This window comes from Pygocentrus nattereri, chromosome 29 (genome assembly GCF_015220715.1).
Source record: "Pygocentrus nattereri isolate fPygNat1 chromosome 29, fPygNat1.pri, whole genome shotgun sequence".
Lineage (NCBI taxonomy): Eukaryota > Metazoa > Chordata > Actinopteri > Characiformes > Serrasalmidae > Pygocentrus > Pygocentrus nattereri.
In genome coordinates this window covers 15,049,655-15,072,523 of record NC_051239.1, presented here as the reverse complement: position 1 = coordinate 15,072,523, position 22,869 = coordinate 15,049,655, and the positions used below count along the sequence as shown (strand labels likewise).

General features: G+C 39.4%; 1 protein-coding gene across 2 annotated transcripts in view; it reads right to left on the bottom strand.

Annotated features, from left to right (window-relative positions):
- ogg1 (8-oxoguanine DNA glycosylase) overlaps window positions 1-22,822 on the bottom strand; it is a 29,549-nt gene extending 6,727 nt beyond the window's left edge. The window contains exons 1-8 of one of the 2 annotated variants that reach the window (XM_037536207.1): window positions 22,593-22,822; window positions 21,097-21,265; window positions 20,391-20,755; window positions 19,720-19,899; window positions 19,073-19,251; window positions 18,291-18,438; window positions 16,351-16,400; window positions 15,558-15,627 (exon numbers count right to left, since the gene is read on the bottom strand). In XM_037536207.1, the coding sequence (XP_037392104.1) occupies window positions 15,558-15,627; window positions 16,351-16,400; window positions 18,291-18,438; window positions 19,073-19,251; window positions 19,720-19,899; window positions 20,391-20,755; window positions 21,097-21,206 (1,102 nt within the window). In that variant the 5' untranslated portion in view covers window positions 21,207-21,265; window positions 22,593-22,822. Of the gene's footprint in view, window positions 1-14,629; window positions 15,628-16,350; window positions 16,401-18,290; window positions 18,439-19,072; window positions 19,252-19,719; window positions 19,900-20,390; window positions 20,756-21,096; window positions 21,266-22,592 lie in introns of those variants that run through there. The other variant, XM_017705754.2, reaches the window with a different exon arrangement.
- Between the last annotated feature and the right edge of the window lie 47 nt (window positions 22,823-22,869).

Here is a 22,869-nt window from a genome sequence, read left to right as displayed (position 1 = left end):
GGATGCATGGTAACTTTCTTAAGCCTAATCCTAATAAAAGTGAATTAATTCTAATCGGCCCTTGGTGCACTTGAGTCTGCTTGCTATACCGTAGTTGTCAGTTGTTTCTGCTCCTGTGTCACATGGAATTACTCATAAGGTATTATTGCATAGATATAAAGATCTACTCAATGCAATATATACGGCTTATATATCTGAACTTTTAACTTCATATTGTCAATGCTGCTCCCTGTGGCTAGCTAGCTTTGGTCTGCTTGTGGTATTGAAGACTAGTCACCGTACTCTGGATGATGGACCAATCTCCTCTGATGCTCCATACCTATGGAATTAATCAGCTCCTTGATAACATCGGAGCAGCAGACCATCTGAAGTCTTTTAAATCTTTTCTTGTAACTCACCATTTTATGGATGCATACTTGTTATTAATTTGCCTTTACTTGTATCTTTATTCTTATTGTATGTTAATTCATATATTTTACTTTATTTTTATTATTTTATGTCCTTAAGTTCTTTTCAATACTTCTTGCTTTTTGTTTCAGATCAAATTGTATTTTATTATTTCACTTCCATGTAATGCATATATATATATATATATATATATATATATATATATTTTACATGTTGCTGTAATTTAAAGCTTAACAGACATATTAACATACATTTTACCTTGTAGTTGTTTCACTGTGACTCTTTCAGTAAAGAGCTCTGGAATAGGGCTGCTTTCCAATAGTTCCAAGTAGCCAGAACCAGGTTAATACGGCTTCTTTTCCAAGTTAGTGGTGTATCTAGAGCTGCCAGAAGGCCTAGAGTGACCCTTTTTCTCGCAAAATTGGTCCTGCCCATTTTAAATCAAAACATGACTGGTTGATTCTGCTGTCAGTTTCTAATTGTGCTGATGGATAATCTGACCCACTAGGACTTCAATCCAGCTCCTGAAGTCCTACCCAATGGGAGGGACCGCTCCAACTAAAACTTAAAAATGAGAAAATTACTACAATGGTTGCAGAGTTTATATACAACGAGGATGGCCATTTGAAATCAAAATGAATTAGCCATGTATTTCTTGCTTTACTTCTCATTAAGTCTTCATTGAAGGGTAGAAGACCCTCATTTTAGAAACCACATACATAAGATGATTTATCTCATAGTTTGAGGCAAGTGTATGATGATTTAGGCATGCAATTTGCACAATGCTTCCATTACCTGTTAGCTACATTAGCCACATTACTAATGTGTAATGGCAAATTTCACACAGCAAGCATCTTGGCTGAATTGCATTTGGGATAGGGGAAAACTGCAAATTAGATTTTTTGCCAAACCATTCCCTTAGCATTATATTCCTCGGCATGACATTAATTACTCCATCTGAAGTCACCCACTGTGATTTTAATCAGTTCTCTGATGGTTTTAACAGGAATCAAGAGTGAGAAGGGACTAAGCTGTTAAATAGCAGCATATCTATGGGGGAAATCCCCTAAACTGGGCCCCAGAAAAGAGTTTGCAGCTGGGGGTCTTTCTTTAGCAACTCAGCCTTTCCCTGGAAAAGCCATACTCACATCGGCGTAGGTGTAAAATGGAAAAAGAATCAAACTTTTTTGTACATTTCTGGAAATGTGTGATTAATCATTAGGTAAGTAGAAATTTTTCCACCTGTTACTTTTCCGTGAAGTAAAATGAAGAATTGCATGCTTGGTGATCACTTATAATGCAAAAAGCAGTAGCATAACGACTTCGGGGCAGTTTGGGCAATCACACTGGGCCGATAGTGCCACGACCAGACCCCCTTAAATCTTATTTGGGACAATGATAGATTCTATACTGTTACATCCATGATTCACAGAAAGACCTGATTTCTTAACACCACACCTCAACACTTAGCTTCCACACGCTACACAGACCGCGCTGACACCCCTCTTATTCATAAAGCATCTCTTCCATTATAACCATTTTCAAAATGAACCTCAACAACTTGCAACATGATACAGGTGTGTGCGAAAGTTTGAACACCCCCTATCGCATTACATTTTTACATTTTCATTTTAAAAGTGAAAACAAGTACAACCTCTACAGGGATCAAACCGAAAGATTACATTTATTTACTGAATTTAACATCATAGAAAAAAACCTTTTGCATACAATTGTATGTTCAATATTTATAATCTTAATTAGTAAAAATGTAGGTTAATTGTCAATGCTAGTGTGCAGAGTGGCCTGCTCTGAGAATACCAACTTGTCTGAAACAAAACAGTAGCAAAAAAACAAGAAAATGACATTATCATTTTTTAATTTACTGAAAGTTATTTTTATGGTGGCTGCCATAAGATCCTAGTTACACCACAGGCAAGGTGCATATAATGAGCATTGTTCTGTTGTTTGAGTTGAAGGTAGTGGGCGTGTAGGGGTCTATTGTGCATGAGTGTGTGTGTGTGTGTGTGTGTGTGTCCTGAGCAGAAAAGAGAGGATTCAATTTAATGAAAAACAGAGGTATTCATAGAGGTCCACAAAAAGCCCAGCAGCCCTGGCCCACCAAGTGTTTGTAGGACACGCACACACAGCTGCCATAATACCCACTGCCATTCTTCCTGAACAGAGCGACTTGCATAAAAACAGCTTCAGACGGAACAATCAGACCCACATGGAGACACTCTGTACTCTGAGCAAGGAGGAAGACGCACATACAGGCATAACATACAAAAGTGACCATCTGGTATAGACAGGCAGCACTTTGTTCAGTGATATCAAGCAGGAGGTGCAAACATGGGTGGGGGGGTGAGGGGGCAAGGGGGTGCTGGGAGCAGTGGGCAAAGGTCTAAGGAGAAAAACATGTCTTGATATTGCTGCTATAAAGCTACAGTCATTAATGTAAGGTTTATGTGCAAAAGTAATTACAATAATATTCAACAAAGTATGCCCTCATTTTTAGCCAAAATATAATTGTTGTGTATTTGAATGTAAGAATAAAAAAGCTTGGTTAACTGTTTTTATTACTTACTTTCAACTCATCTGCAAATACATGCAGTTGTATACAAAGGTCCCATTACATGTTTTGTTGGTTTTCTTAGTGATAAATAAATGAACAAATGCTCTACAGGGAACAACCGTAAATAAGCATATTGTCGGCTAATTTTGGTGCTCAGTTTCTATTTATGTGCTAGTTTTGGGAAAAAAACTTAAAAAAACTTAAAAACATAAAACTTTAAACTTAAAAAAAAATAGAGCTCTGAGGCTAATATTGCTAACAAACACGAGAACTCAAAAGTCCCAAACAGTCAAAATTTTCCACATTTTTTTCCAAAAAGTTTCCAAAAACACAAATATATTATGATATAATATGACTTACTGTGATCTATACAAACAAAGAAAACCTTGCCACACCCAAACAGTTTAGGCCTTTTGGGTAACTCTTGAGTTCTAGCGTTTGTTAGTAATGTCAGCAATATTAGCTTCATGATACCAGAAGCAAAATTGGATTCCAAACCTGTCTTGGCTGATTGACAGCATCTGAGGTTAGTGGGAAAATGTGGGCAATTGATTTTTCACTGAATTATTCCTTTAATCAGTTGGTCACAGGCGTCAAACAGCTCACACTAGCCTAAACCCTCCCAGCTTGGCAGCACTGTGTGTTGTTGGGGGGAGACCTGGCTGGTGGGATGGCTGTAACTCAAATTGGGCAGAAAACTGGGTAAAATTAAAAGAAAAAATAATCCTAATTGAATTTAATCAATAGAGAATAGGGATTTACAACTAGAGCAAAATATAGTATGGCTTCATTTCCTCAGTGCTATGTTCTTAGAAGTCATTAGAACTTCTGAGTGTGGTCCTCAGCTTGGGATATAGATCCCACTTGCCAAAGTGTAGGTGTTGTTTGCATTTGGGGGCCACAAAATTATATTTGGCTTGTGGTTGTAAGCTTCTACACTCAAGAAATTTCAAAAGAAAGCACCTGGGGTTTGTAAAATATCACTGGAACGTTAATTGGAACCGGATTCTGTGGTTAGATGAGACCAATAGCTTTTTGGCCCCAAGCACTACAGGTGGGTTTGGCACAAAAACAGCTATAGTTAGAGTTTGAGTTGCCTTGGCTCAGACAAAAACTTGATTGTTGAGTCTCCCAACAGGACAATGATCCCCAACAGGACAAACATGGTTTTTCTAGACTGAATAGAAATTGGCTCACATCAGACCAGAATCAAACATTTGGAATGACTTACTCCAACTGCTTGAGCTAGACTCATAGGAAGAGCTAACGAGGGTACATGAGGTCAACAATCAAATTCACCAAAAATTCCTTTTACTCTAAATATAATCAATCATGAAGACATATTTAGTGTCTGAAGTTGGCTTCAGCTTCTAGCTCAGAGGAAAACACGAAGAAGCAAATTTTGAACACCAAACATGTGTTGGCTGATTGACTACATCTGGAGTGAAGGGAAAATGGTGTAAATGATCTTTGGCCAAAAATCACTTTAAATTTCAGGGAAAAAATTGTGTTTGAACAGGGAAAACATTAAAATGTGCTGGACAAAGGGTACCAGGATTGGGAAACTGCCTTAGTATAACAATAAAATCAGGCAATTATCTTAAAAACTTTCTACTTGATGAGCGTTAAAGAGGATTCTGTCCAGGATTTCACTCATAGTAACTGTAACTGCTAATAATTCTACAAACTTCAATTTAAAAAAATTTAGTAAATATTGTTTGACCTATATTAAACCATAGAAAAACACGACAATCAAAGTTTTACCCTAAGAATTAAATTTTTTAAATAAAATACTGCAATATAGTCCTTAAATGTCAGGAAGTTCTGCAGGTAGTAACACACATTAGGACTTTACACTGGTAACAATCTGGGTGCCCTTTGGCCAGTAGAACACAACATTGTTTGACATAGTTGACTCGTCAAAGCATAATCTATGTTGCTGGTGTGCATCAGTCCATTTCTGCTGAGGACGAACCCAGAGAAGTTGCTGGTGTTTCCGATGTGGTTGTTGTATGACTTCAACTGTGCACAGTAGGATCTTAACTTGCGTTAGCAGATGCAGTGACAGAGAGTAAATATTGACAACAGTTTATGAAAGAATTCCTGAGCCTATGAAGTGATGATAGAAGAATGTTGGTTTTTAATGCAGAGCCATCTAAGGGATTGAACGTCACATGCATTCAGTGTGCAGAGGTTTATGCAGAGGTTTCTCCAGATTCGCTAAAAATTTTATTATAATGATATTACACACTATAGAGGGTGAAATACCTAAAATTCTTGCTTGTGTGTATGTGTGTGAGAAAATGGGGCACAGTCTTTTGCGTTTTGATTTTAGCTAAATACTTGTTTAAATATTTGAGCCATAAATATTTAAGTTTTTATACAAGTAACCTATATATCTATCCTGCGTAAACCTTCCAAACTTTTCCAGCACTTACTATTTGTGAGTAATTCAAAGGAGCAATGCTTTCCAAATGTAATACATCTAAATCTTCATCATAATAAATATAATTAGTGACATTACCTGTGGTTTATTATGGGCCACAAAGTTGAATAGTAAAAATAAATAAATATTTTTCATTCATATGGGGAATGTCCTCTGCTGACGTTGTTCACCTTAGGGGTTTATATTGAGCTAATGCCAAATGTGGAGGCTGTACATTAGCCTGGCTAGTCTTTGCTTCAACATGGTGCACCAAGGCGCCAAGAGGGATATTAAAATAATATTGGTTATTATTATTATGCTTAAGGTGAAAAAAAGTTGGTGAATCTGAAAATATTTCTCTGATGGCTGTAAATAATCTCTTCCCTAATCTCTTCCCAGTACACACAGGCCTTAGCTTAGCTAAGAAATGGTTAACATACACATGAACAAAGAAATAACAGCAGCAAAAATGAAAAATGGTGGCTATATGACCTTTCAGTTGGGAAGTGAGCCATAGCTGTTGGAGGATAAGGTGAAAGATGGAGCCTGGGGAGGGAGTAGAAGTGCTAAAGACGTTAAAAGCTGTGCTGGTATTCAGTTTTAAGAAGATCAGCAGAATCAGACTTCTTCCAGATCACACTGATACTGTCCACCAAAGAGCAAAACTGATCCCCAAATGGTCCGTTTGGAAATTATTCCTGAAAATGGAAAAATACAACAAGACACAAATCTACAGCTGCAAAGAGACAATAAAACAATTCTTGCCCTGTCCTCCTGCACTCCCCCCCTGAAACACCAAGGGGCGTGTATGTGGGTCCTCACTCTCACAACTACATATAACTTACATATTGTTGCTGTCCAAAAAACCTCAAACATCTAAAGAAATGGCAAATTTCCATGTCCATGACTCACCCAACACAAAAACTGACCAGTGTCCATGTTAAAACATGATTCTCTGCATGCTGCTGTATTTGTGTACAAGACCAGTGCGGTCACCTAAACAGGTAAACCTACAGCCCAGCATGTTACTGGCCAAAGCCTTTTTTCGAAAAACTAGTTTATTCATTTCGTAATCCATAAGTTCTAAACAGAATCATTTCAGGCTTAAACGGCTCTCGACGCGGTGAAATTACATTACATTACATTACATTACATTTAGCAGACGCTTTTATCCAAAGTGACTTACAAATAATGTGGTACATAGAACAAACATAGTCAGGCCTTAAAGGAGGCCAAAGGGTAATAGCGGGGTAGAGAAGGGAAGGAGGGCAAGAAGGAGATGAGGTTGGTAGTGGTTAGATTGCAAGAGGCGATTAGAGCAAGTGCTCCCTGAAGAGCTCTGTCTTCAGGAGTGTCTTAAAAATAGCGAGGGACGCCCCTGCTCTGACAGTGGAAGGTAGCTTGTTCCACCATTGGGGAATCAAGTATGAGAACAGTCTCGATTGCTTTGTGTGAATGTTTGGCAAAGCTAAGCGACGTTCATTGGAGGATCGCAGCGGCCGGGCGGTGCTGTAAGCCTTTAGGAGCGAGTGCAGGTAGGAAGGAGCCTGCTCTGTTAACACCTTGTAGGCAATCGTAAGAGTTTTAAATTTGATACGAGCAGCAACCGGTAACCAGTGGAGCTCAATGAGCAGTGGGGTGACATGCGCCCGTTTTGGTTGGTTAAAGACCAGACGCGCTGCAGCATTCTGAACCATCTTCAGTGGTTTTACAACACAGGCCGGGAGGCCCGTCAGTACGGCACTGCAGTAGTCGAGGCGTGAGATGACCACTGCTTGTACCAAGAGTTGGGTGGCTTGTTGTGTTAGAAACGGCCGTATCTGTCTGATGTTGTACAGCGCAAAGCGGCAGGACCGAGCCACCGAGGCAACATTGTGCGTAAAGGAGAGTTGGTCATCTACCATAACCCCCAGGTTCCTAGCAACCTTTGTCGGGGAGAGTGAGAGTGAGTCGATGGTTATGGTGAAGTTGTGTTGAATGGATTGTTTAGCTGGTATAACCAGAAGTTCAGACTTGGACAGGTTTAGTTGAAGGTGGTGTTCCTTCATCCATGCGGATATGTCCGAGAGGCACTGCAATGTCCGCACAGAGATCGACGGGTCATCAGGCGGGAATGACAGATAGAGCTGGGTGTCGTCAGCATAGCAATGGTACGAGAAGCCATGTGAGCGGATAACCCGGCCTAGAGAGGTGGTGTAAATAGAAAAGAGAAGGGGTCCCAGTACCGATCCCTGGGGAACCCCAGTGGATAGCGAGTGGGCTGAGGAGAGCTCTCCATGCCACGATACCTTGAATGAGCGCCCACTGAGGTACGATCTGAACCATAGTAGTGCATTGTCTGAGATACCCATGTTTGATAGAGTAGACAGGAGAAATTCATGATTGACTGCGTCAAAAGCGGCTGAGAGGTCCAGCAGAATGAGTACTGAGGACTGTCCTGCAGCTCTGGCAGTTTTTAGTGCCTCAATCACAGATAAAAGAGCCGTTTCAGTGGAATTCAGTCTGATGAAGAACATGCTGTCTATGTTTCTACATGGAACCTTTTTGAAAATGGTTCTACATTGCACCAGAAAGGGTTCGGCTATTGTGGCAATGTCAAGCTTGTATCCATAGAACCCTTTTAGTGCTACATAGAACCATTTTTAACACATGTACAACACATTTTCCATTAGTCTGAAGAACAATTTCACCATGCAGCATGAGAGTAGTTCAATATAGAACTCATGGTTCTAAACAGAACCATTCCTTTTACTAAAAAACTCTTGAAAAACCATCAATTGCACATCCCTAATTAGAGATTAGGTTGAAAAATGCTGCTTTACTATCAAATTGTGCACTGTAATATCAATATTTACACCCATTTCAGACAAGCCAGTTGGAAAGGTTCTGATTTGGAAGGTTCTGTTCTTTGGTTTTACAATCTAAAGCATCTGCGAAAACATCTTTGATTAATAGGTGCTCCTTGGATAAAGCATTTCTGTTACGTGAGGTATCTGGATATTGGCATGCCCTCAGTTTGAGGGTGGTGTTTTTTCCGCTGTACCGTGGTATGGGGTCAGCCTTACATAAGCCACTGACTAAACTCTCCTTTACTGTTATTCGAGGGTCAAGGCAGCATATGCGCTTGCGTAAAAGTGCTCCATGCATGTGTGTCCGGTGGACAAACCCATGTTGATGCAGTCTCCAAGCCATGTTCTCTCACTTTCTGTGCTCTTCCTTCTTATGTTTATTCCCATTCTCTCTCGCTCACTCTCTTTTTCCCTCTCTGCCCTAAAGTCAGTCCTGCTTCTCTGCCAGATTTAACTGGACTAAAGCTGACTCACTGTTTTATACAAGTGACTGCACACACACGCACATTGAGTTATATAACCCATACACACACTCACCAAATGCGACCGGTCACATACATACGCATACATATGTGAAGCTTTATATAAAATGACTGTGAGTGCATCAGAATCAGAGACCAGCTTTCATGGAGTTCATTTCCAGTCAAAATGATCATTAAGTATAAGTTATTAATTTTTCCAGCATCAGGAAATGCAAAAATAAACATTTAACAGAAAATAATATAGAGGCCTCAACAACAAGGCCATCAGGTTTGTGAACACCTCACTCACTACCTCTTCTACCCTTCCACTCTGAACTGGTTTACCTTTTGGCCATGCTTGCACTAAATAACTGCACCTTACATACACCATACTGCTGCTGTGAGAATATTGCTGTTTTACACCTGTTACTTGCAACGTGCACTTTATAAACTACTGCTCTACATACTTGCACACACGCTCATGTAACTTTAATTATTCTTTTAACTTTGTACATAAAACTGTACTTTTTACTATTATTTTACTATTGTTTTTAGTCTTATTCTTCTATTTTCAATTTTTTTTCTATTTGTTTAATTCTAAGATTTAATACTACGATTATATGAAGATTATATTTGGTGAATGGAGGAACAGCAAAGGAAGAATTTCATTGTACAGTGTAACTGCCTGTTTCTGCTCTGTATATGACAATAAAACTCTTGAATCTTGAACAAGATAGTATCAACTTTTTTAGTACTTAGTGTATCCTCACTTTGCCTTTATTGCAGCTTATGTTTTTATCAGGAATCCAGCTTTCAGTTTTTTAAAGAAATGTATAGGATTATAAAGTTTGGTGTTAGATTTGCATTTTTTGCTTCTCACAATTCAAGTAATCTCAAACATGTTTTTTAAATCAGCGTCCAGTGTGTGTTCAGTTAGACATACTCTAAAATGGAACTTTGACATCATGCTCAAGCCTGAGTAGACTGATAAATCAATTAGTTATTAATCTCAGTGATACTGAGCTCTGCTAAAGCCTGAGTAGACTGATAAATCAATTAGTTATTAATCTCAGTGTTACTGAGCTCTGCTAAAGCCTGAGTAGACTGATAAATCAATGTGATGATCAGTTATTAATCTCAGTGTTACTGAGTTCTAATAAAGCCTGAGTAGACTGATAAATCAATGTAATGATCAGTTATTAATTTCAGTGTTACTGAGCTCTGCTAAACAGTGGTGGACAGTAAGTAATTAAATGTAATTTGTTACTGTAGTTTTTAGTGTATCTGTACATTACTGAAGTATTTCCATTTTGGGCGACTTTTTACTTTCACTCCACTACATTTTGCCAAATCCATTCTTCTTTTTGGATTATGTGCGTATAAAAACGTAACATGTCATAGTGAAAGGAGTGCGAAGCAAGAACACCAATCAGGGCACAGCAAGCACTTTGTTTAGAGCTGGTTTTGACCTGTTGGTCATACCGACCCAGTGCAGCACGCGGTTCAATGTCAGAGCAGCATCTTAAAATTTTGGGAGAGTCTGTTCAACATAAATGATGGAACTAACCTAACTTTGTGTAAATAGACCACAGTATAGAAATATGTACACCTATGGAGTTGTGGCTGTCATGTGTCTTTTTTCTGAATTTATACAAACACCATTTCATTTTATAGTAAATTTGTTTGGCTAGTTTAGGTTTATGAACAGAGACCTACAGATCAATATAGTAAAGAAGCTCATTTATGAACCTGAGATTAAAGCAAGTTTTCATTAAACTTAAACTTGTAACTAAGTTGCAAATAAATCTTAAACCGAAACTTTGCTTGTTTGCAAAAAGGTTATTTCAGAGCCCTCGGTTTTACCTAATGGAAATAGTTTGCCTTCAGTGTTTTGTGCTTATGATAATTCTAATAGACAGTAATTTTTCACCTAAAATGAGTTGATAAAACAAGAGCCTTGTTACAAATGACAACAGGACATTAGAGTCATAATTAATATTTTAGTACTTTTACATTCAATACTTAAGTACATTTGAAGGCAAATACTTTTTTACTTATAATCTATTGGAGGTCTATTGGACTTCACTTCTACTTTTACTGGAGTAGTATTTTACTTTGGGTATCTCTACTTTAACACAAGTACATGATTTGTGTACTTCGTCCACCACTGCTGCTAAAGCCTGAGTAGACTGATAAATCACTGATGAGTCCGTCATTAATTTCAATGTTACAGAGCTCTGCTAAAGCCTGAGTAGACTGACAAATCAATGTGATCAGTTATTAATCTCAGTGTTACTGAGCTCTGCTAAAGCCTGAGTAGACTGATAAATCACTGATGAGTCCGTCATTAATTTCAATGTTACAGAGCTCTGCTAAAGCCTGAGTAGACTGACAAATCAATGTGATCAGTTATTAATCTCAGTGTTTCTAAGCTCTGCTAAAGCCTGAGTAGACTGATAAATCAATTAGTTATTAATCTCAGTGTTACTGAGCTCTGCTAAAGCCTGAGTAGACTGATAAATCAATGTAATGAATAGTTATTAATCTTAGTGTTTCTAAGCTCTGCTAAAGCCTGAGTAGACTGATAAATCAATGTAATGATCAGTTATTAATCTTAGTGTTTCTAAGCTCTGCTAAAGCCTGAGTAGACTGATAAATCAATGTAATGAATAGTTATTAATCTTAGTGTTTCTAAGCTCTGCTAAAGCCTGAGTAGACTGATAAATCAATGTAATGAATAGTTATTAATCTTAGTGTTTCTAAGCTCTGCTAAAGCCTGAGTAGACTGATAAATCAATGTAATGAATAGTTATTAATCTTGGTGTTTCTAAGCTCTGCTAAAGCCTGAGTAGACTGATAAATCAATGTAATGAATAGTTATTAATCTTAGTGTTTCTAAGCTCTGCTAAAGCCTGAGTAGACTGATAAATCAATGTAATGAATAGTTATTAATCTTGGTGTTTCTAAGCTCTGCTAAAGCCTGAGTAGACTGATAAATCAATGTAATGATCAGTTATTAATCTTAGTGTTTCTAAGCTCTGCTAAAGCCTGAGTAGACTGATAAATCAATGTAATGAATAGTTATTAATCTTAGTGTTTCTAAGCTCTGCTAAAGCCTGAGTAGACTGATAAATCAATGTAATGATCAGTTATTAATCTTAGTGTTTCTAAGCTCTGCTAAAGCCTGAGTAGACTGATAAATCAATGTAATGAATAGTTATTAATCTTAGTGTTTCTAAGCTCTGCTAAAGCCTGAGTAGACTGATAAATCAATGTAATGATCAGTTATTAATCTTAGTGTTTCTAAGCTCTGCTAAAGCCTGAGTAGACTGATAAATCAATGTAATGAATAGTTATTAATCTTAGTGTTTCTAAGCTCTGCTAAATCCTGAGTAGACTGATAAATCAATGTAATGAATAGTTATTAATCTTAGTGTTTCTAAGCTCTGCTAAAGCCTGAGTAGACTGATAAATCTGAGCTTACTGAGCTCTTTTGAGGGAACAATCTCTTCAGTAGTGTACATGTTCACAAGTGAGAAGCTTAGCATTGGTCTTGTACCGGACACCTGCAGGAAGCAGAGGTGGACAGAAGCAGGCGAGGAGTGCAAAAAAGTGTAGGCAATTTTGTAGCTTCATGCTAATGACAAGTGGAATTTATATGAAACATATTAATGGAAGAATCACACAAAGAAAACTGCCAACCAGTAACAGTGAAGACAGCTGAATCCTTCTCATCTTCCATCAATATGTATTCTAAATGTATTCTCATCTCAAGTGCTGAAGTTTCCCAATAACACACACACAGCTGATTTGCTGATTTTCAACCAGCAAACAACTGCTTGTGCCGCTATATTGAGAATCGCTGACACAGTAGACAAGCCTTCAAATGAATGTAAAGGAGCCAGTCCCAAACCATACACACCCACCATACTACAAAGCTTACTTGCATATAGCTTGCTTGCTAGTTATGTTTGATTGTTTCATGGCCTGTATGCTATATTGCTTTCTTATGAGGTCCACTAAAGAGTGTGGATTTGGGTGTAGTAAAAAAAACAATAATCCATTTCTACCTCCAACCTCTCTTTATCCTTGATATATGTACAGTATTGCACAAAAATGCAGGCACCCCAGACATTTATATTCAAAAATGCTATTATATGCTCATTTTAAGGTAGTGATATAATGTGTCTCAGCTTGTTCCTTCCTAACGATTTCCAAACTGCAGCTATCAGCTAACACCTGCTTTGGCAAATCTATTTTGCTTAAGCAATAGAACAGGGAGTGTGTTATCGTGAAATGCTTTTATACAACAGTTAAATAAATAAGAAATTAATAAATTGGGCCATGAATGTGTTGTTTAACGTTTTAATGTTAGCAATTCTTTCCGCCAAATATAGTTCCTTAACAAGCAGCAGAGTAACAAACTCCGCTCACTCGTTGCACAGGCTGCTGTAAGCCTCGCCTTTTGAAGTATGGACTAAGCCATAAAACTGCCGCAATATCAAGTTTAGCTCAGTTTTGTACATTTTTGGTAGATCAGTATTAATGTTGTTTTGTTCCAGCCAGTCTGTAAAGCATCTTACAGCTCATTTTGTTTGCCGAATGGTATTCGGGACATCTCTGGATAATTCCAGGTTGTTTAGGTAATAAGTCAAAATGTTCAAATGGCTCGAGTGTCTCCTACAGCTGTCGAAGTCGACTAAACGATGTGAATCTATGTGCTGTTTTGAGGTGCATTTTCTCTCCTTTGGCGGGTGTCAGAAGTGTCAGCAGCAACGTGCATATAAACCCTGCCCTAATAAAAAGGCATTGCACACAATGGACACTAATCTAAACTCCTCCACAAATACGGCTACTGCAGCTTCGCGTACGCAACAAGACGTTGAAGACATATTTTAAGTACTAAACATGTATTTAAACCCATTCCATCTGGCTCTGAAAATTCTTTAAAAAGGTGTGCTGAGAATGGCTTTCTCAGCTGCCGTAGCTGAGCTCCCCCTAAAATGAAGATTTTACTGCGTTTTGTCAGAGCTGAACGCAGCCCAGGTGTGAATGGGTGGAGCTAAATTGCTGTAGGCAGAAAAGATGTATGTATGTAAATGAGCTGGTTCTTGTGACATCACAGAAACAATGAATTCAAAACAGGACTGCAGGACTGTACAGACTGGGTAGTGAATGGTACATTTCGAAACTTTAACCTCTTACTCTCCAGGTTATATTTTGGTTTTTCCATTTGAATTTACATGACCAAACCAAGGTAACTGCACGAAATAAATGCAAAATGTTTTTATTTTTGTAAAAGCTCCCCTCAAATGAACAGAAAATGTGTTTCATGATCACACATATTGCTATATGCTTACAATTTACTGAAAGCCAAAAATGCTCTTTGTATTTTTTTAAGAGTTTGTAGCCCAGATTTGTGGAAAAATGGGTCGACTTTCGGTAGACAAAAAATTGGGTTTAAAATGACATCATCCATCTATTTAACTGGAAAGAAGGCAGTTACAGCCTCATATGTCACCCACTTTTTGAATGTAGCTTATGAAATATGAAAGTTATGAAGAATATGACGACATGTATTTTGGAACCACAGGTGGTTTAAGAGGCTACCAATGTTTAAAAATCCCTTCAAACTCCTTTATTTAAAAAAAAAGCAAGGGAAGTTCGGTTTTTCCATCACTTAGGCCCTTTAACTTTTATGGACTGTATATACAGGGGAGTGAACAATATATTTACACATTACATATTTAAAAAAAAACAAAAACAAAAAAACATTGTTTTCCACTATATGGGCCCTTTAAATGTAGTTCTGTAAAGAGTAATCTGTGTGCTCAGGTGCTCAGGCACAAGGTAATTAAAAAGGCACCTGTCTGATGTACATTAATTTGCTTACAAAAAATGAATCAATGCCTAATTTCATACCAAAATTCCTTGACACATTTATTGTTTTCCACAATTTCACCTGAACCTGCTCTGCTGAAGGAGAGTCAGCAGCAGTTCCCAGTACACTGAGTTTAGCTCAGAGAGTTATTTTGACAGTGGATGTCACATATTAACTGCCAGTTTGCTACGTTCAGGCAATGTCTGAACAGTGATCAATCAAAGAAATATGGTTGGTGTTACTTGGACCAGGCAGAGGCCATTTGTTTGATCTTTATTGCCACCTAGTGCACATTCTGGAAATGACTTTGTCTTTCACAATCTTCCTCATTGCACTGATGTCTTTAAATTGTTTTGCTTTTTACTTTTTATATTAAAAGAATATTAACTTGTGCTCTTTGAATATTTTGGTCATCTTTTTTCATTTTTTATCATTTTCTTTAGTGCATTTTGAACTGCTTCCTTAGTTGGGAAGTTTAAAAAAAATAAGAGATTTGGAATGAATTCTCTGAGGGATCCCACACAACAGTTTTACATACAGTTTTACCTTTAACAGTTATAAAAACATTCACCGATATAAAGGACGTTTAGGCAGTGTTCACTTGCAGAGGAAACCCCTTTTAAAACAAAGGACACAGCAGACAAGACAATAACACAGAAAAAGGACACAGCAGACAGGTCAGTGACACCGGCTGGATTCTGAGACGTCTTCAGGATCAGCTACAACCTCTACTAAAAAGAATAAAACACTTCATCACAAAAATGGACAGAAATACAAAAAGCTTGAACTCATTCCTGAGTTTTTTTCCCTGCTGAACAGAAAATTGCTATAATGTCCATCCAGCACAGACAACGAAGGAGCAACCAGCAAACGAGTACAGCTGAATGCTGACATCACTCTCCTCCCTCTTCTTCCTTTTTAATCATCTTTTTCTTCTTACTGCTTGTCTTTTTGGTTTTACCTATTTTTTCCTCTTTTATGGCCACTTCCTTCAGATTCTGGAACTTCTTTAGGTCAGCACAGAACAGCACCTGAGAGAGAGAGAGAGAGAGAGAGAGAGAGAGAGAGAGAGAGAGAGAGAGAGAGAGAGAGAGAGAGAGAGAGAGAGAGAGAGAGATTAGACAGAAGGATGAGAGAAAGAAGAGAGTGAGAAAAGAGATGAGAGAGGAAAGAGAACAACAGGAGTGATACATGACAGATGTGAAAGTGAAATTAAAGAGAAAGAGATGAGAGAAAATAAAAAGAGAGAAAGGGTGAGGTGAGAGACAGAGAGGAAATAGAGCAAAAGGAGTGAGAGATGAGAGAAAGAGAAGATAATGAGATGGGGGTGACAGATGAGAGAAAGGGATGAGAGATATGAGAGATAGAGATAAAAGGGAGATAGAATAGGGAGATGAGAAAGAGAGATAGGAGACAGATTAGAAAGAGAGAGAGAGATGTGAAAGAATTACAGAGAATGAAAAAGAGATTAGAGAGAGAGAGAATGAGAGAGAAGGAGAGGAAGAGAGACAAGAGAGAGAATAAGGGAAATAGATTAAAGAGAAGGAGAGTAATTCAAGTGAGAGTGTAAGAAAGAGGGAAAGGAAGAGATTAGACAGAACGTAAAACAGACGAGAGAAAGAGAAAAACAGAGATTAGAGAGAGCAAAACCGAGCAATAAAGAAAGAGAGATAGAGAGTGAGAGATCAGAGAGATGAGAAAGCAAGAAATGAATGAAAAATGAACGAAAACAGGTTTAAGAGCCTTTTACTCACAGAGTGGGCCCAGCCAGCATAGGGACCCCACAATTTTCGGAAGAAATCCCCTGTAAAGAGTGACAAAATCAAATATTATAAACGGTGTGTAAATAAAAGTCTAAAACTTAAACTTACTAAAGCTGCATTCGAGCTGGATTAGTTTTACCTGTAGAAATTGTGCAGTGTAATTTGCAAAGGATTTGACTGGACAATTCCACCAGAATAAGGTAAATGTAAAATTTCCCCAAATGAGAACAGATCACCCAGATTAAAGTCTGGATGTTCGGGTCAGCCAGACAAGCATCACACTCACTAACAATAACAACACAGTGCACAGCTGTGTCTATACTGACATTAGTATAGAGGCAACTACAACTCTTAGCTTTGGATTTAGCTCATTTCAGAAGACCATTCATTCCACAGTTATTACTGTGTCAGACATTGTAGATTTGTATTAAAATCACAGATCACAGGTCTCATTGATGATCATGTACATTGCATTACTTCCTCAGGTTAAACTAATCCAGTCCCATTGGGGGCTTTATATTAGCAGGACTCAAATGACACTGATACTGATTTCACAGGATTAAAAACAAATCAAATAACCAACTATATTGGCTGATAGAATTTTTATTTTCCATTCAAATTTCATATTTTAATTTTGTGCTCTAAAAGTTTTAGTTTAACAGTACTATGTGGACCAGTTCTGAACTTTCACTTTTCTTAAACTCAAATAAAAAGTAGAAACTCACACTGTTAACATACATATTGTAGCACTAGGGGTGGAGATGATTGTGATTTTGGTTTCTGCTAACTGCCTCTTATCTTGGTATTTTCATATTAGTTCTTTTCATGAAAATGAAGTGTTACGATACGTTTTAACAGGTGGTAACTGCCATTAAGTTCCTCATTGGCCCAAATGTTCAACATTGACTCCCTATCATTGGGAGATTTTGAATCTTGGCAAAACTGTGACCAAATAACATTTCTGCAAATACCAATGAAATTGCAGCTTGCCAACTTTGGCCGACAATATCGACCAACAGATAAGTCCCTTGGGCCGCACTCAATATAAACACGCTTGTGGTCAGAATCACCCAATGAATCTTCCAGTTGGATAGCTACGCACTCCAAAATGCCACCCCTGCCGAACAAATGACTACAAATGTAATTTACTACAGTGCACAAAACAAACCTTTTCCGTGTCATGTGACACGCCACCACATCTTTTCAAACTGCTGCTAACACAATGTCATTGGACAGCTTGACCACGCTTGGAGGAGAACATTAACTGCCAGCTCTGTTACTTCAGCTAGCTGCCTAGGTGTGTGCTGAGTGGGGGGGAGAAAGCCGATTGTGATCTTTTGGACTCCCAGAAACGAGAGTCTATCAGCCAAGACACGCTTGGGTTTGCACTGTAGCTGCAAAGGTAATGTGGCTAAAATGGACAGAAGTCAGGATACAAAATGACTGCAACTATAAAATGTACTTTAGTCCATTGTTATCAATTTACAAATCATATAGGTAAGTCTATTTGAGATTACATACAAACTCAACCTGCTTTGAGGCAAGTGTGTGATAATTTAAGTGTGAAAGTTTGCACCACACTAAACACTTGGCTGTAGGCATGCATTAACTGTTAGAAAGGTTACTGTACAAAACTTTGGACATCAAACATATCTTGGTTTGTCAACGGCCAAACTATTGCTGTAAACATTTCAATGAGATTCTTTGGCGCTAAGTATGTATTAGTGATTGGGAAACTGCTGTTAATGTGTGTACTAATGAAAACATGGAAGAAGAGAAGCTTGCAGTGCTGTGTACACATAAATGGGTGTGCTTGAATACCTGCCAGAGCCTGTACACATAGCTTTAACAGCAGTTTATCAACTTTCAAGATATAAAAAAAATGCACAAGTGGAGGATAGTGAGGTTAGTGTGTTGGTTATTTAACTCACCAATCTCATTGTAGACCTTATCAGTCAGAGTCTTCTGTCCGCTTCCAGCAGCACAGCTATAGTCCCGCTTAGCAATCTGCCACACGTGTGTGTCTACAGGGACAGCTTCAGACTTCTCCAGCGACATTAAAGACACACAGTCAGCTACCTGCACAAAAAAAAAAAAAAACAAGTAACAGAATACCTTTTACTTGCTGTCTAAAATGACCGGTGAGGAGTTTTTATATGTAACATTGATAACCAAAAAAATCATACAAGGTTGCCTTACAATCTTGTATGTACCTCAGAGGTATGAAGTGTTGTGGATGTGGATTTTGAAAGTTCCTCTAGAATTAAGCCCTTCAGATCAAACTTCAGAACAACGACTCTGCTCACATATTAAAAAATTGATTTCACCTTACTAGGATTTATAGGGCTTCTATTCCATCCTTAATAGTGGTGAAAAAACAATCCCAAAATGAGTGACTGCTTTACAATTTATGGAGGTAATCACTAATTTTAGGATTATTAAAGTTCCTATTAAATCCTAAAGTAGTGCGTGTTTTGTCATGTGAACAGAAAAGCGCACAGCTGACAGTGTACACATTGATTTATGGAAAAACTGAACTGGAAAAAGTATGGAAAAGCCAATGACTCGTGTGACTCTCAGAACATCTTTAGCGATCTCAAACATCACCTTTAGAGAAAATTCTGGCAACAGTCCTTGGGTGTGAGAATGCAAGCTGGGATACACCTACTCTGTAATGGGATGTGGTAGCATTAACAGGATAATGAGCAGCTACCTTGAGGCCAACACCAGGGAGTGTCCGGAGAGCTTCCCTGGCCTGCAGGTAGGGGACGCTGCGGAGACTATGGAGCCAGTCAGGACCATGGGAGCTCATAATGAGGTTCGCACTCTGCTGCAGGAAACGAGCACGGTAGCCAAAGCCTAAATCCCGTAGACACGCCTCCACTTTACTGTCTGCCTCAAACACAGAAATGAGAAAAATGGATAAAGAAGGAAGTTTAGTTTATCAGCCAAAATGGACAGAATTCATGTTAGAAAATGACCACAGCTATGCAATGTACTTTAGGCCATTGTTATCAATTTAGAAATCATTTAGCTATTTCCTATCTATAGTTTTTAGATACTGAGATTACACACCAACTCAACCTGCTTTGAGGGAAAGTGTGTGATAATTTAAGCAGGCAGTCTGCACCACACTAAACACTTTGCTGTAAGCACGCATTGTTAGCAAGGTTACTGAACAAAACCTTGGACACCAAACATATCTTGGCCAAACTATTGCTGTAAGCATTTAAATGAGGTTCTTTGCAGCTAAATATGCATTAGTGATTGGGATACTGCTGTTACTGCGTGTACTAATGAGAACATGGAAGAAGAGAAGCTTGCAGTGCTGTGTGCACATAAATGGGTGTCCTTGAATACCTGCCAGAGCCTGTATGGAGGGGAAATCATGATAGTGTGTGTCATCGAGTGTGCAGAGCGGCGTCCCCAGTGTGTTACAGAGTCGCTCTACCATGCCCTGAATCCGGGAGATGTGATTGTTAGAGCTACAGATGAAGGAGAAGAGACACTCCACAGGGTCCTGACGCAACATCCGCACACCTGAGGCCCACATACACACAATAGACATGATTACTGAAACTATTACAGTACGCCTAAAGTTAAAAATGAAACCATCCAAAAATGATGTTATATAATAAACTGTTGTTGTTATATATTACTGTTTCGCCTCTTGCTGCCCTGAATTTTTAACCCTGCATGTTGCCTGTATTTTTGAATGATGAGGCAGAGCTGAAACAAAAATAAGCTCCGACTGTAACTGTAAGAATCCAAAAGTCTCTGTCTTTCTGTCACTCTACTTCACTCGCTCCGATTTCAGTCTTTATCCTCTAAACTTGCCTCAGTGAGCCGGATGCGCTGGTGGTTTAGCCTTCTTGCTAAGCTAATGTGAGCCTCTGGCGCTACCAAGGATATGAATTAAAAGTAGCTTAAACTAACAGCCTTGCTCTGATTTAATCTGTAAGTAGAGGCAGTATGACTTGCCCTTAGTGGATCTGTACGTAGAACTGATGGAGTCATACTGGATAGCTTACCCGTGAAGATGCTGCCTGTGTGGTTGAAGTGTTGATCTGCACTGCTCCACTCTTTGTACAGGTCTACCAGTTTAACACTTAACTGGAAATAGTCTCTCAGAAGCTTCTCCTCTTTCTCCACCTGCACAGAGCTCACAGTGTCAAGACCCAGCTCATCATCTTCCTCCTTCACGTCCTTCATTCCTTTTAACCTCTTTCCTGAGCACTGTGGCCCCAACCCTGCTTTCCTTTTCTGTCCATTGACTAGCCCTGGGCCTCCTTGGCTGCTGTACACATGGTACCATAAAGTGTCCTCCGTCTGAGTGAGTGTCCACACCCGTCCCCCCATCACTCCCGTCCAGTGGTCTTTCCCTGTCTCACGCCATCTGGAGGAATTAAAGGGATAGCTTAACCAAAAATCAAGACATCTTTGGTGTCCAAGGTTTGCTTCTTTAGTTCTGCTCTGTAGTTACATGGCTAAATGAGCTGTTCTGCCAAACTGCCACTTTAGGATTAAAAGGCCATCCCACCTCCTTCTCTTCAGTTCACTGAAGTCCTACGAAAGGCACATTAAGCGGCAGGTTTACACCGGCAGTGCCAAACGGACACACTGACAAACCACAGCGGAGAAGCTGCTGAACTGTGAGTATTTGAAGGTATTTGATTACAAACTAAGTCATTTCTAACTCTTCTGTCACCAGCATTGAACCAAAGCTGTCGTTTTTACCTGAAGGTTTGTCCACATCCCAGCGTTAAATCCAGCCGAAGCTCAGCGCGAAAGCAGGGGATGGAGCGCCACGCCTTGGCCCCCGCAGAGAGCAAAGCATGCTGGGACATTCTGGTGCAGGACCACACTTAGACCATGAGGGGAGATGACGATGGGAGTCAAATGATCCCTGAAGTAACAAATCATCACAGATCTTGATCAGTCAAGGCAGTCAATAAATCAGACTACATCACTGTTAAGAAGCGACACAGACAGTAATAATCAATAATCATTTTGGAGCTTCATGAGCACGCACTAAATTTAGCAGAACTAATTCTGAAGATGAACAAAGATTCAGGGGTGCATGATGCATAGATTTGGTGTAAGTATTGTACCACTGCCGTCAGCCGAAAGGCTTATTACTACACAATATATATATGTTTTCAGAGTTTTACAGGTATACAGGTGGGCTAGGTTAGAGGAAACATAGTCCAATACCGTTTTGCCCATCAACTTTGGACAACAACTTGAAACTGTCACCTTCAGGATTGGGTTTTTGTTGTTTTATTGCAGTTACTAAACGATGTGCTCATACTGCGGGTGGTGGTGTACAGACTTATGTGAAACTTACAGAGCGAAATAAAAACAGATATCACCACACACAAGAAAGAAGCCAAGACTCACAAGACCTGGAAAAAAGTGTAACGCTGTAATAACCTGTGTTCCCTGAGACACGAAGATAAAACCATGTACAAAAATGTTCCATACATAATCAGAACCAGAACACTTTACTGGCCCCAGAGAGAAACTGTAGCAGCCAATAGACCACAGACAACACCTTATCCATCAAGCTGAGCAACCGTTTCACCATGCAAAGAACCGTCCAAGCGTCCAAATGGCAAATAGTGTAGTGGGTAACACCTCTGCCTTCTACGCTGTAGATTGGGATTCAATCCCCACCTGGGCAAGCACCCTACACTATACCAATAAGAGTCCTTGGGCAAGACTCCTAACACCACCTTGGCCTCCCTGTGTAAAATAACCAAATTGTAAGTCGCTCTGGATAAGAGTGTCAGCCAAATGCTGTAAATGTATACAGAACTCATTGTCCTAGAAAGAACCACTGCCTTTACTAAGTCATTGAAGAACCATTGTTGAACAGTGTTTGCTGCAGGGGAACGCAAAATTATTGCGAGGGAACAACTTCTTCTTCTTTCGGCTGCTCCCTTTAGGGGTCTCCACAGCAGATCATCTGCCTCCATCTTGCCCTATCCACTGCCTCCTCTACTTTCACACCAACCATCTCCATGTCCACCTTCACTACATCCATAAACCTTCTCTGAGGTCCACCTCTTCTCCTTCTGCCCGGCAGCTCCATCTCCAACATTCTTTGACCAATATATTGCGAGGGAACGCATTCTTAAAATACTTTTTTTCCACCTCTATGTAATTAGCGAGGCAGGTACAGCTGAAACACGGGTTAACGCGAGCACGTCTGCCGGACAGCTGCACGATACCTGGCCCGCCGCGAGGAGCCGGAGACGTGACCTCCGCTCACAGGTCGGGGGTTCGAGGCGAGCGAGCGGGGCCGAGCGACGGGAGGGACCCACAGAACCAAAGACCCCTGCGCGGGTTCTGACTCTGTATGGCTGTTAAGGCCTCGCTGGTTTATTAACCTCCGCTTTCAGAATCTGCGGCTGCTTCCCGCAGAATTCATCACATCTCACCCAAAACGACTGACGCAACACTCGGCAAGTTGCTAGTCGAAGATCGACGTCGTCACAGGGCGTGTTA